The following is a 13520-nucleotide window of genomic DNA, read 5'->3' as shown; positions in this document are numbered from 1 at the left end:
ATTCCTGCTATATAATTCCACTGTGAGATGAGCTGAAGACACAAAACTGTAGCCTCTTGAAATTTTGGATTCACCAGCCAAGGAAAGCTTTAAAATCCTATGTGCTGTTTGTCTGGATTCACAACAACTCCTGCTAGGAAAAAGCAAAGGAAAAGTTCAGCTAGATTTGCCCCAATAATAGGCATAATTGTTGCTGGAACCAGATCTCCTGGAGAGATGATATGCACAAAGTAAAAAGAAACTCACTACAGGTCCTGCTTCAACATTTCTGCAGCTTTCTCCTTGAGGCAGAGGGGCAGAAGCCAGGCTTTTGCATGATGGATTAGTAATAAAACAACCTGCTAGGCCCAGATTAGAATTTCTGTTATTTTGCCAAAAATTATGTGTGCATTAGTGGAAGGGGACAGGGAGGCTGCATCACTTTGGTGAATCCTATTGGAAATTTAATTTTCTTTTTCAGACCTTTTTACTGTTATGAACCAGGACTTGATCTCCACATCTGTTTTTATTGGCCAGTCTAGTTTACAAATGAGGCCCCTTTTGTCCCATCTAATTTTATGTAATCTGTGATGCTGCATAACAATTCTGGGAAGAAGAAATGGAAGGATTGTGAACTGACCTTGTGGCTAGTATGTACAGTGACTCACTCTATCCTTTATTTCAACTTCCGTGAAGGCTTTTCAGATACACTGTTTACCCATTAAATGAGCTGTGCAGTTTATCTTATGGCTAAAATTCTTCCTAATATTTTGATATATTTGTTTGGAACATGACAAAGTAAATCACAAATGAGAATCTTAAAAAATGCTTACATTAATCATCTGAGACAATCTCTCTCATTATAATCTTGTTCAGAGTAACTAGTTATCTGTAAGAAAGGGTTTCCTGTCCCTTGATTTGCCAGCCTACGTGACTTTACTGCCAAGGACATCTCTCCTCCATGCTTGACAAGCAATGGGTAACTTCAGAATCTTTTTCTGTGTAGGCAGTTTCTTCATGGGAAGAAATTAAGTCAGTCATGCACATTACTGAATCTAATTTTACTATAATTTAGAGGGAAGAACTCTTCCCTGAGTAGAATTGATTTTATAACTGCTTACTTCAGGATTTATTTTGCTCTCCTCCAAAGGATGTGGCAGAAACTGTTGTTAGTGACAGGCCTGCAGCCTGCTTTGCAAGGTCACTGCAGCACCTTTCCTGGCAAGTGAGAAGTTTGTGCCTTGCTTTGGTTTTTAGTCGTCAGCAGCTGCTCTGAGGCAAACTGAGCAAGGCAGCAAGTCAGTATGACCTTGCTACTTGTTGAAATGCCTCCTTTTGTGAAGAATAAGGTTCTTAGGGTACCTCATGGAGTCAAGCTGTCTTTGGCTGATTTAACTTCTCCTTTAGTCAGCCTGGAGGTTTGGCCCTGGCCACAGATGTGTCTTGCTCAATGCTTTAGAGTTCATTCAGTCCTGGGTAGGACTTTTTCATCTTTTCCTCAATCCAGGCTAGGCTAAGTGAAGCACACACAAGGAAAGGTCCTTTTAAAAGCAGTTTGCAGCAGTGCAGTGTTAAAAGCCCAGCTGTGAAGAGGTGGGGGAGTGCAAAACAATCTCTTTTTGCCTGCCCACAAAGAAATGGGAGAAGAAAATGTGGTGCCCTTCCAACAGTGGCCATAAGAGCACGTTTGACAGTGTCCCTTCAAGGTCAGTAGCACCATTCTCAGCTGTTCAAAACAGCCTGTTGGTGCAAATTCATGGAAGAAGGCTGCTTGCTGTTGTTTTCTCCTTCAGGTTGGCAGACAATCAGATCCAGCTGTAGATGTAATGCAGGCAAAATACCAGAATACATGAGCCAGTGTATGATTTATGCTAATGGCAGCAGGCATTGCTGAATGCCTGCCTGTTCGGCAGCCTTGGAAGAGTCCTTGGCTGTCAAGACATGTGGAAATCTAAGGAGCAACTCAGTGAGGGGTCTTTTTTTCAATTACATACTTTGACCCACATTGTTCCTTATTTATATTTGCAAGTGTCATGAGATTGATCTGATTTTTCTCCTCAGTGCCCCTGTAACACCAAACCTCCTCCTGCAGAGAGGAGAAGTACATTTGGTGTGGTGTTCAGAGGTTGCGAATGGCTGAGCGAATGCACACTGCTTTTTATTTGGTGAAGCTGCGTGTAAAGCAGGCTCTTTGCTGCCTCATCCTGCCCTTCTCTGCTGGTGGGAAGTGTTCTTTGCAGTTTAAACAATTTTCCTCTAATTAACAGGCATTTCCCCATCCTCTTTCCAAAGTCTCCTACTCCTTTACCCTTTATCTTCTTATCTCACTGGGTAAGCAACGAATCTTTCTGGTGGTTCTGAACATCGTTCACATGGCATATGCCATCCACTTTCTTTTTGATACTGCATTTTCATGTTCTGCTGACACCTGCAAAGCCCATGCTTGGTCTGACAAAACTTTCCCCCAAGGATAGGTTTTGTAGTGCTGGTTCTGAGTGTTGAAAACCATGGAAGCTTAGTGAGAAGCAAGTGTGATTCTCTTTGCGCCTGCTTTGGGGATCAATGGTTTGAATCCTATTCTGCTTTACACCAGTGAAAATTGAAAGTAACCCCAACTGCAACAAGGCTGTAGAGAAGGTAACAGAAATGCAACAATGGGGTGAAGCTTTCACACAGAGTAGTAAAACGCCAGGTTGCAGATAAGGCAATAGGGTGGCAAAGCCCTGTGAGCCCTGTGAACAATCGGTGCTTTCTGTGCTCTGGAACAAAGCAGTTTTACAGAGGGTGTTGCAGTGATCACTGAAACGGGCTCTGTGGAAATTTCTGTTACATTGCAAATTCAGCCTTGCTGCATGGCTGGGGGGGGACCCAGAGTACTTCTCTGTGTGATGGTGGTGAGTGGAAAGAAACTACGTGTTACAGCTGAAAGAGCCCTTACCCATAACTTTTCTTCTCCACAGGTGCCCCTGGTTGACAAAAGCCATCTCCCCAGCCATCCCAGTGTACAATGGACTCGTTTTCTTGTTTGTACTGGCAAACTTCAGCATGGCAACTTTCATGGACCCTGGAGTTTTCCCACGAGGTAACAGAAATGGGACTGTTGCAGGGGTTGGGGAGGCATTGAAAATCCAAGCCAAAGGAGGTGCCAGGTATCCAAACACACAAGGTGCTGAGTAATCTTGTAGACTGTATTTATTTATTTACTATACTCGACTGTCAGTAGAAGTGGGATGGCAGTGAAATGCTGGGTATCCTCCTGCTCCCTTCTGAGCTCCTGGGTGTCAGTTGTCCTTGCACTTGCTCAGACTGGCACTCGAGGGCACAGGGTTGTGTAGAATGGTTCTCCTTGAACAGCTCTCCTGGGTGATGTGATTTTGGTTGCTATCCCCTGTGTCATGCTGGCACATTGGATTTAAGTCACTGTCTTCCCAATAGGTAGCAGAGCATGGCAGAGGGGAGAGGCTAAACTTTCTGAAACAGTTTCATAAAAGCAGTCCTTCCAGAATACAAAAAAAAAAAAAAATGCAGAAGCATTGAACGCTAGAACAGATAATGATTGAGGCTTGCCTTAGAGTGTCTAAAAATGTATACATTTAGAAAGATATTCCTGCTTAAATTAGTACTGATTCACAGCTGATTAAATAGGATAGAGATCACTCAGCTTTTGTAATGGGAACCACAGTGCAGCTATCTCTTTTAACACATCCTAATGAGAGAATTATCACCTCATTTTATCTGTCTTCCAATAATTATTCACATGCAGTTTGCAGCAGAGACTGCTCTAGGCAGTCTGTCTAAACCAATGGATCTGTGCTGTCTGCAAGGTGTGCTTCTTCACCTCTATTTACCAAATTCAGTATCTATTTTGAATTGCTACCTGACAAGAACAAGGTACCAGTCCTGCTGGCTTTGCTCAGTAGCAAGGCCAGGTTTCTTCAGGCAGCAGGGTCTAATGATGAGGCTCTCTCTGCCATTCCTCTTAGCCGAAGCTTCTGAACCCCTGATTAAGTGTTGCAGCACTCCAGTTAAGGAAATAATTGTGTGTAAAGGCAAACTGAGGCAGAGGCAAGATTCGGTCACTTGTGTAAGATAACTGATAAAGTGTAAAGGTGCTTAAAGCTACAAATAATAGTGACTTTCGGAAGAACTCATGCAGGTGGAGTTTTAAGGAGTTTCCTGGACTTGTTAGTTTCTTTATCTCAGCAGAGATAGCAGTGGTTAATTAAACATTAAACATTCTCAGTCTGAGAATCCAGTGTGTTTGTACAGGGCAGTTCCCTCAGAGGGCTGGACATCACCAGGCCCCAGGAGTGATCAGTGCTGTGTGTATTGTCAGTTCATACCTGCCTTTGGGCTCCTCTAACTTCCTTTTGCAAACAAAGTTCTTCATTTTGGACTTTGCATTTAAGGAAGAAACACACAGGGAGATCAAATAGAAACTTTCTCATCATCTTCCCTCCCGTCCCATCTCCCTTTACACAAGGGAGTCCAGGAGCAAAGCAGGAAGAGGAAGGAGGAGTTCCTAAAGTTCACCACTCTTCTGTCTCTCACTTCATTTGTGGCCTTGGCCTTGCATCTCTGTGCTGTGCCTATGCTTTGTCAGGAAGATGCTGGGAGCAAGAGGAGTGGGGAAAGGACGAGAAAAGGCATGGAATTCGTCCTGGGAGAAAGTAATGGAGCAGGAGTTTAGATGTGTGAAGGAAGCAAACTGATAAGGGAAAAGATGGAAAAGACTATAAATACCAGTGCTGGGAGGAAGGAGGAGCAGATGTTATTTCAGATCACAAGTGTGCATGTGAAAAAAAGCATATCACCACCCCACGCCACCTGCAGGGCTGCCAGTGCAAGGAGTTCAGGAATTGTAGGAGGGACTTAAAATGAATACACAATCACTCCATTTGCTTTCTGCTGTTGAAATTAGGTTTAGTCTTCTTGGTTTTCAAGCTTCTTAGCACATTTCTGATAGTTAGGAATTTACTTCAAAATCAAAACAACAAATAAGCAATACAAAAGCTGAGACTCTAATGAAATCACACAATTCCTGTAAGGAAGCCTCCAAAAATTTGTTAGAAAAATATGAGGTTGGCTACTCTGTGTCAGTGGATCACAGTATGAGAATCTGTGTAGTAAGATACATTCCTCTGCCAATGTATTCTTCTGCTCAGGTCACTGGAAACTGGAAGTAAGCACATTTCCAGCTATATCATATGAGCTTACAGGTTCTCTGGCAGATAGAACTTGGCCTGTGGGGGAAATGATAGAACTTGGGCTGCAGAAACCCAGCTTGTTGAAGAGGATCTTAATCAAACTCCCAGATCCATTACTCATTTTTGAATATTTTTAAAAATTTGTTGGCTCTCTGAGTGTTTCTGGTATGAATCAGGACTGGCTCTGTGTGAGTGAATTTCTGATAATACACCAGAATGAGTGAGTAGGAAAGGAAGTATTAAGTAACTGAAACTGGGGCTGCCTTGAAAAATCTGATTTACAGACTAGGCTGAGACTGGCAATGTTTGTTGCTGGCTAATTATACCAACTACAAACTAGCTTTCAGCATTTTTGATGTGAATCTGTTTTATATCAACTCTGTATTTGAATTCTGCAAAAGCAACACGTTTAAATGCATGTAGGTATATATATAATGTACATACTTTTTGTCAGCATAATCAGATTTTTTATAAGAGCTTAAATGGTTTGACTGTTCTGGTGTCTTGTTTTCATCTGCCCACATGTGTAACACAGCATGGGCAGGTTTGTAATGGTATTGGAGAACCTACAGACTGTATTTACAGAAGTGCCTAAGGGATTTAGAGTCTGACTCTCTCTAAGAGTCCCACTGACTAGTTATGAAGGAAAATTATAGGGAATGGTGCCAGTACAGCACTCTGCTTCCACACACAAACGTTAATCCAGAGAATACTCTTGCAAGATAAATACTGTAGCTGAGCCAGATCCCAAGCTCATCTAAGTGAAGGGAGAATTTCCCTCTGAAGTCAATGGAAATTGGATCATGATAACACATCTAGAGAAGATTTAATATAGAACTGCATGACAGTAATTGATGCTCCACTGGGACAACATTATCAAATTCCACCTAATTTGGAGCCAGTCAACCAATGCCAGCTGCGCTATAATGTTTAACCAGGTGTTAAATAGATGTGAACTTCTTAGATTTTCTGTCAGGAGGAAACAAACAAAGACCATGGGAATCTAGAATAATATTTTTTTCTTCCCAATATATCTTTGTCTGTTATAGACTGGTTTTTATTTTGTGCATTTATTTTTAAATGGACTCTTTTCTTAAACAGGGCAGAGGTGATAAACCATCTGCCCTCTGTGTTGTCCCCAGTAAGGGGACTGTGCAGTGCCCCTGTGTCCGAGGTGCTGACAGGATTAGCTCTGTTCTCTTTGTCCTCTGCTATCTCCACTAACTTCCAGTTTTGCATTGAGCAGCAGACGAGGATGAGGATAAAGACGACGACTTCCGCGCGCCGCTGTACAAGAACGTGGAGATCAAAGGAATCCAAGTACGGATGAAGTGGTGCGCCACCTGCCACTTCTACCGCCCGCCCCGCTGCTCCCACTGCAGCGTCTGTGACAACTGCGTGGAGGTAACACTGCTGTGGGTCAGGTCACTCTGGCTCTGCCTCGGGGCTGGGCTTGCACCTGCTATTGGAAACAGGCAGTGGGGTTGCCCCAGTATTCCAGTTCTTGGAAGTTCACAGCTGTAGCCTTGTTGGACTCTGCTGAGTGGTACCATTTGAACAGCCCTCAGTTATGTGTGTCACAGATGGAGTAATGCTCGATGTCTGCCTTGTTGGCAGTGATAATTAGAATAAAAATTTATAATGCTGGCTGTGTCTTCTGAATGTTAAAAAGGGGTGAATGGGAGAGTGGATGCAGAGTTCAGGAGAGCAAGAAATGCAGGGTGAACCATTTTAACTTGTCATGTGTGAGCTTAAGGCTCATCATTAAATTTGGAGCAAACTGATGCCTACATTAGTGGACAAGAAGAGAAGCCAGAATGGTGTGTGAGTTCAGGAAAACCAAACTCAGAATTCAGTAAGTGATTCTCCAGTCAATGGAAGGCGCCCATGTTTCTTTCAACACCTCAGCTCAGTGCATGAGATCATTCATGTTTCTAATGTTGATTGCTCTGAATTAGGGGATTTTCATGATTCTTGATACCCTTAGGGTCTTGGTGAGTCACACAGGATTTTTAAAAAATAATCCCTAAACAGTAAGATGTGCTTCTGGGCTATAAGCATCTCCCAAACATGTAGGTACAGAGCACTGTATTCACAGTAGTGTATTGCCAGAGGATGCTTTTTATTGCTGAGCTAATAATTCTACTTCTAAAGGATCATTTCTGCTGCAAGGTCTAATTTTTTTTCAAAAGATGAAATCTTCAATATGTCTAAAATATTTTCAGCTGTGCCATTAAAATGAAAGGAATTACTAATCAGAAGAGGAAAAAATACCGTAGTCAGCTGGAATGCTGTATGCACTACCTTTGTCCTAATCCTCTTTGCCATAAGCAAGGGAATAGTCCCAAAGAAAGCAGCACAGTTACAAGTGAGAGAAAGGCTGCCTGTATTTATCTTGTGTCAGTCATTTTCTCCTTCAGGGCAATATATATCTAAGTTACAATTACCTGGAAGCAGCGCTGTGCCTAGTAACCATCGATAAATAGGACAAGGCTGTCCTGTTTTGGAAGGCTTTAGAAGGATGTGGGATTTTAGAAGCCTGAGAGTGAGGAGCTGCCAAGGTCCCTGGGTAGAGGGGAATAGCCATAGCTGTTCATAAGTTGTGACGCACAATTTGTTTAGACTGCTGTGAATTGTTGGATAGAGCTGGATTTTTTGTAGAAAACCTGAATCAAACATTCCTAGTTCTAAAACATAAATGTTTGCACTAATTCTAGATCCTGAGGATTGTTTAGATGATGGTAAATTCTCAGTTGTCCCATGGAATTTCTTTCTTCCACCTTACCCGGTGGCTCAGCATAAAAATTTGTTTTCAACAAATGAAGTTTTCTTAGAAAAAGATTGCTCAAAACTCACTGGTATAAACACTTGAAGTTTCATGCTGATGTAAGGCCTCCATGGGAGTCAGTTCTGCAGCAGAAGTGAAAATGGGAGAGAATCCAAAAGGAACCTGCATAAAATAGCAGAAGGCAAGGTGACACTGGCTAGCTCTCCACAAGTTCTATTGATAGTCAGGTCAGTTGAATGTTCCCTACTATTCTGGTGCCCAAGTAAGGAGCTCTGCTTGTAATTAAGTTATTACTGCTGTGGAGGAATGTAGGCAAAAATCATTAATGACTTCTGAATCGATAAATCATGGCCTAAAACATGTTTTATTGATTCTTGTGATGCTTGTTTCCCACTCACCTGTCTATCCTAGAAGAGCTTTGAGACAGTAACAGGAGTGACTCTGCCGGCTTTCCATGTAGGATCCACTCAGGGTTGTAGTTCACATGTTTTCACTTTCAGTCTAGAATGTACAATAAAAATTATTTTCCCAAATATAAAACTTCTGAACAATTTGGTAAAAGTGAATAAAAAACAAAAGCAGACAACATTTACAGAAATAAAACCAATTAAAACTTAAAGCATGCTGTTACCAGAGGGACCCAAAAATGAATCTGTGACAAAAGTAGTCAGATTTTTGTTTTCTTAATTGAAATGTTTGCAGTGAGTACTTACATGGTTTCATAATCCATAGGTATTTTGGGTTGCATACAGCCATATTTGCATAACAGACAGATGTTATGTCAGCATTTCAGATATAGCCTGAAATGATCTTAAGATTAAGTTGCCCCTCTCATTTTCTAATGTGCTTTGAGAAAGCTCTAATCCATTTTTTTGTATTTTGTAAATTTTTGGTAAATGTGTTGTGCAAAACTTAGAAATATAAAACCCCCTGTGTCATCATTGAGCAGTGCTTAAAAATAGCATTGGCACAAAGCAAAGAATAAACAGTTCATTTGTCGATGCAATGAAAGTGCAATATCTGTTCTGAAGAACACAGAGGTGAGAAGGGTTTATTTCTTGCATCTGATCTTGTCTTCACGTCAAGAATAATCCCACTGGAGACAGTGGATTTACATGCTTACAAAACTGTGTAAAGGCACTCAGAGGGTGTCTGTGGCTTGCCCTCATTATTAAATCTCCTGTTAAAAGGGATCTGACTTTGTGAGGTACTTTGGACTTCTGACTGAGAAAAATAGTTAGGTTTGGATTCATAACTATTAACGAACCTGTGCAGAACTTTGCCTGTGTCTGATCCAGCTGTTGCTTTTCTTTGTGGACCTGCTTGGTAAAAAGGTACTTTTGTGATGTCCATTGTTCAAAGTGGATTCATTCAGTGATGTATAAGTACTGAAATGTGGGACAGGAAATTCTGCAGCAGTATTGCATCTTCAAACCATTTTAGGTTATAATAACTTCATTGTAATTGACTCGTGCTAAGGATGAAAAAAATTAGGGCTTCTGCTGCTAGCAGATAAATAGCCTGTCCTTTATTTTTAATATATTCTCTCTTCAAATGCTATAAACACTCAAGTACCTCTCCATCCATGGACAGAGAAACAACTTGGTTCTAAAAAGAGCCTTATAAAGACAGTCAAGCATTTTGTAAAGCTGCAGAACTAGTCTGATGTAATTTTACATGACAGTGGTTCGGGTTCATCTCTAAGGCAATGTATTTTCTTTCACTGTTTGGATATTTTTCCCTATCTCTCCCTTTTTTTACAAGGATTTTGACCATCACTGCCCATGGGTCAACAATTGCATAGGACGGAGGAACTACCGCTATTTTTTTCTCTTCTTGCTGTCCTTAAGTACGCACATGGTTGGAGTGTTCACCTTTGGGCTCATCTTCGTACTAAACCATATGGAAAAGCTGGGAGCAGCTCATACTACCATTACGTATCCTTCCTTTTGGTCTTTCAAGACTCAAGGTGACTGAGGAAAATGTGAAAGAATGAATCTGAATATTTTTCCTGCAGGAGATGGTGGAGCCTCTCCTGATCCCCCACTGTTCTCCTCCTGTAAATGCTCAGTGCAGGTTTTCCTCTGTTCCCGTCGTACCTGTGTGAACATGGATTGCTCCAGAAACTATAGCTGACCCTTTGTCTTTCTCAGTCTTTGTCGTGACAACCCAGCAGAAGGATGAGCTGCCTCCCTGAATTTTACTTAGAACCAGGTGTAGCTCTCAGCTGCTGTTTTCTGTATTCAAAACTCTATTGCTGTATTTTGGAGCAGAGTTTGCTCTGGAAGCAGCCTCCTGCATGCTGGTGTAACACACGAACCACTGGCTCTGAGGGGTGTCACTGCTCTTGATAGATTAGTGCAGAACATTCTTACAAGGTAGGTAGAGCCAGAGTCACTGAGTTCGCATTACTTTTTAACCATCTCAGGGAGGAGGACCCAGACTAGGAGCAGATGGACTTTGAGATGAAATTTAGTTAGACCTTGCTAAAGGTGAGGGACACGCTACTCTGCACTCATGAGACCCCACCTGGAGTGCTGCACCAACATCAGAAGGATGTGGAGCTGCTGGAGCAAGTCCAGAGGAGGCCACAGAGATGCCCAGAGAGCTCAAGCCCCTCTGCTCTGGAGCCAGGCTGGGAGAGTTGGTGTTGTTCAGCCTGGAGATGAGAAGGTTCTAGGGAGACCTTAGAGCCCCTTCCAATGCCTAAAGGGGCTCCAAAAGACCTGGAGAGGGACTTTGGACAAGGGTCTGGAGTGAAAGGACAAGGGGAACCGCTTCCAACTGAAAGAAGGCAGGTTTAGATGAGATATTAGCACGAAATTCTTCACTATGAGGCACTGGCACAGGTTGTCCAGAGAAACTGTGGCTGCCCCATCCCTGGAAGTGTCCAAGGCCAGGCTGGACAGGGCTTGGAGCAACCTGGTCTAGTGAAAGGTGTCCTGTCCACAACAGGGGCATTGGAACAGGGGGGTGATCTTTAAGGTCCCTTCCAACCCAAACCGTTCTACGACACTGTGACACTCTCCCTATTTTTTTTTCTCCTTTTCCTCTCTCTTGTCTTTCATAGACTCTTTTTCCCTTCACTCATCCCAGTTTCTTTAACTCTTGGATACAGAATGGCTGTCATGTGTGTGGCTGGGTTATTCTTTATTCCAGTCATTGGTCTCACTGGCTTCCATATTGTTCTAGTGGCCCGAGGGCGCACAACGAATGAACAGGTAAGAAGCAATCCTTTCTCCATGTCTGTGGCTGAGGTGTTGAGTTGGGAAGGAAAGCCAGCAAGTCAGCTTGGGTAAAGCAAAAGATGGTCCAAATCTTATCAGTAACGCTCTTACTGGAGCTTTTGGGGAGATCTAGGAAGATTGCCTATTTTTTTATTTTCAGATATATTTTTTTTTAATGCACTGCAGGCAAAGATTTCCCTTTTTTAGCCACAGAGCATCACCCCAGGCTTATTTATTATTTAAAATCTACTCATGGCCTTGAAATAGGTTTTATGTGGCGAGTACCATCAACCCCAGAAGTTCAAACTTTATGAGTCAGACTGAACAATCCATGAGATTGAGTGAAAGAAAGAAAGGAAAAGATTAAATCATTTGCCCTCTCTCCTGGTATTTTGAACTCCTCCAGCAAGCCCACACTGCCCATAATAGGGTCTGAGTTAGCTCTTTGTCTCACTCTGTGTCTCTCTCTTGTTCTCATGCATATGAACACACACACACACACACACACACACACATACACAGTGCTGTTGGACCCAACTTGCTTTGCTTCTCCAAACCAAGTGCCAACATGACACCTTGTGCCAAAAAGCCTGTAAAACTTCAGTTCCCCTGCAGCTACTCAAATGTCTATGATCACAGCCCCTGTGGTTGATGCAGACCCACATTCATGTGCACATCAATAGCATGGTGTGGGTGATAGAGATCAGTGTGATGGGATCAATAACAGGCCCCTGCCACCCCTAAGGGACAGTTTGCACGTGTGGCACTGGTCTCAGCCCTCTTCCCAAGGCTGATGAACTCTGTGCCCTCCAGTGCTTTACCCTTTCACAGCCCCAGCCCCAAAGTGCCCCTCATATCTGAGCTTTTTTCACTTTTTTTTTTCCACCATACTTCTTTTCCTTTGTGGTTTGGGTTTTTTCAGCTGCGTTTTTTCTGCCCTTGCACCCATGGGTGCTCTGCAGCTCCCACTGAGCTGTTTTGGCTGTCCTGGGGGCTGATGGCTCCATGCTGTGGAGTTGTCTGGCTCCTGGGCAGGCTGTGAGTGTTGAAAACATCTGTCTGAGGCCAGGCCTTCATAAACTGAGATGACATTGTCTCCATCCCACAAGAAGACAATAAAAACTCTTATCCAGAAGAGTGTGGGAGGTTTACATAAGCAAGGAATCTGAAGTCATCCTAAACTGTTGCCTAACATGGCCTTTGAACAAAACAAGCTTCCATAGCTGTCATCTTCAAATGCTTTTCTCTGTCCTGCTCAGAATCATCTGCTCTTCATTTTAAATTTGATTTTGCTCAAGCATTAGGTTTGATAGTGCTAACAATAGGAGCATGAAACACAGAGCATTTTGGTCTCATAGCCCAAATTGTGGTTTGCCTTAAGCTTGTCTTTGTGCAGTGATATAAACTCTCAATGAAAATGTTAGGCTGAAGAAGAAGAAAAAATTTAACTTTAAAAAAATGTAAAATTTAACTTCATGTGTTTGTGGCTGCACTAGGATTTAGAAGTTTGAGAATTTTTTGTTTGATTGAAATAACTGTTGGAAAATGTATCCTAGTTTGGTTTGGTTTCCTGAGATACCAAACCACTTGAGATTTAATTCATCTTCCCATGCCATTTTGAAAATTAAATACAATCTGGTCTTAATTTCTGCTTAGTCATATGTAGCAGCTATCTGTAACTGGAGGATGGATGTTCCCAGCCTTCAGGTCCCTTTTAGAGGAAGCATATCTAAGTAGTTAGAGCACCAGACCAGGAGAGATGGACATGAAATCTGCTCCTGGCTTTGCCACTGTTCTAAGACATTCTCTTTTTTCCTGCAGTCTCTCTGTTGATTCTCTTTTCTCACACTGCTAGTTATCTACTGTCAGCTTTCCAGTTGCAATATGCTCAGCTTATCTTGTCGTCTTTTTCCAGTACATTTTATAGGCCAGTGGTACAGACATTTTTGGGTTTTTACTGTAAATTTTTGGTATTTATTCATTCTGGAGTTTGTAAGTTCTGAGCATTCATAGTAGGCAGACTGTGATTGAAAAGTGCATCGTGTCTGGGTTTGGATGTTTCTGAGCTTTCTGAATGCCTCTGAAATTCTTTTATGGAATCAAAATAACCCATAGCCCAACATCTGCTCATATTCTGGTATTTTTAGTTTCTGAATAGAATAAATAAATATCCTTACTTCTTAGACTGCTTTCTACCAGTGGATTTCAAACTACTTTAGAAACCAAATTGATATAATTAGTACTGTAATCGATGAGTTGGAGAAATTTTATTTTCATACTGTATTTGAGAAAACGGGCACAGAGATATGAAATGCTTTG

General features: G+C 42.1%; 1 protein-coding gene across 1 annotated transcript in view; it reads left to right on the top strand.

Annotated features, from left to right (window-relative positions):
- The window catches only part of ZDHHC8 (zinc finger DHHC-type containing 8), a 111077-nt gene that overhangs the window by 84577 nt on the left and 12980 nt on the right, over nt 1-13520 (top strand). The window contains exons 2-5 of the mRNA XM_017734945.1: nt 2940-3061; nt 6433-6590; nt 9739-9911; nt 11093-11195. Coding sequence (XP_017590434.1) covers nt 2940-3061; nt 6433-6590; nt 9739-9911; nt 11093-11195 — 556 coding nt within the window. The remainder of the gene's footprint in view (nt 1-2939; nt 3062-6432; nt 6591-9738; nt 9912-11092; nt 11196-13520) is intronic.

This window comes from Corvus brachyrhynchos, unplaced genomic scaffold (genome assembly GCF_000691975.1).
Source record: "Corvus brachyrhynchos isolate BGI_N302 unplaced genomic scaffold, ASM69197v1 scaffold114, whole genome shotgun sequence".
Lineage (NCBI taxonomy): Eukaryota > Metazoa > Chordata > Aves > Passeriformes > Corvidae > Corvus > Corvus brachyrhynchos.
Note: the sequence above shows the minus strand (reverse complement) of the source record. Positions and strands in the feature narration are given on the sequence as shown.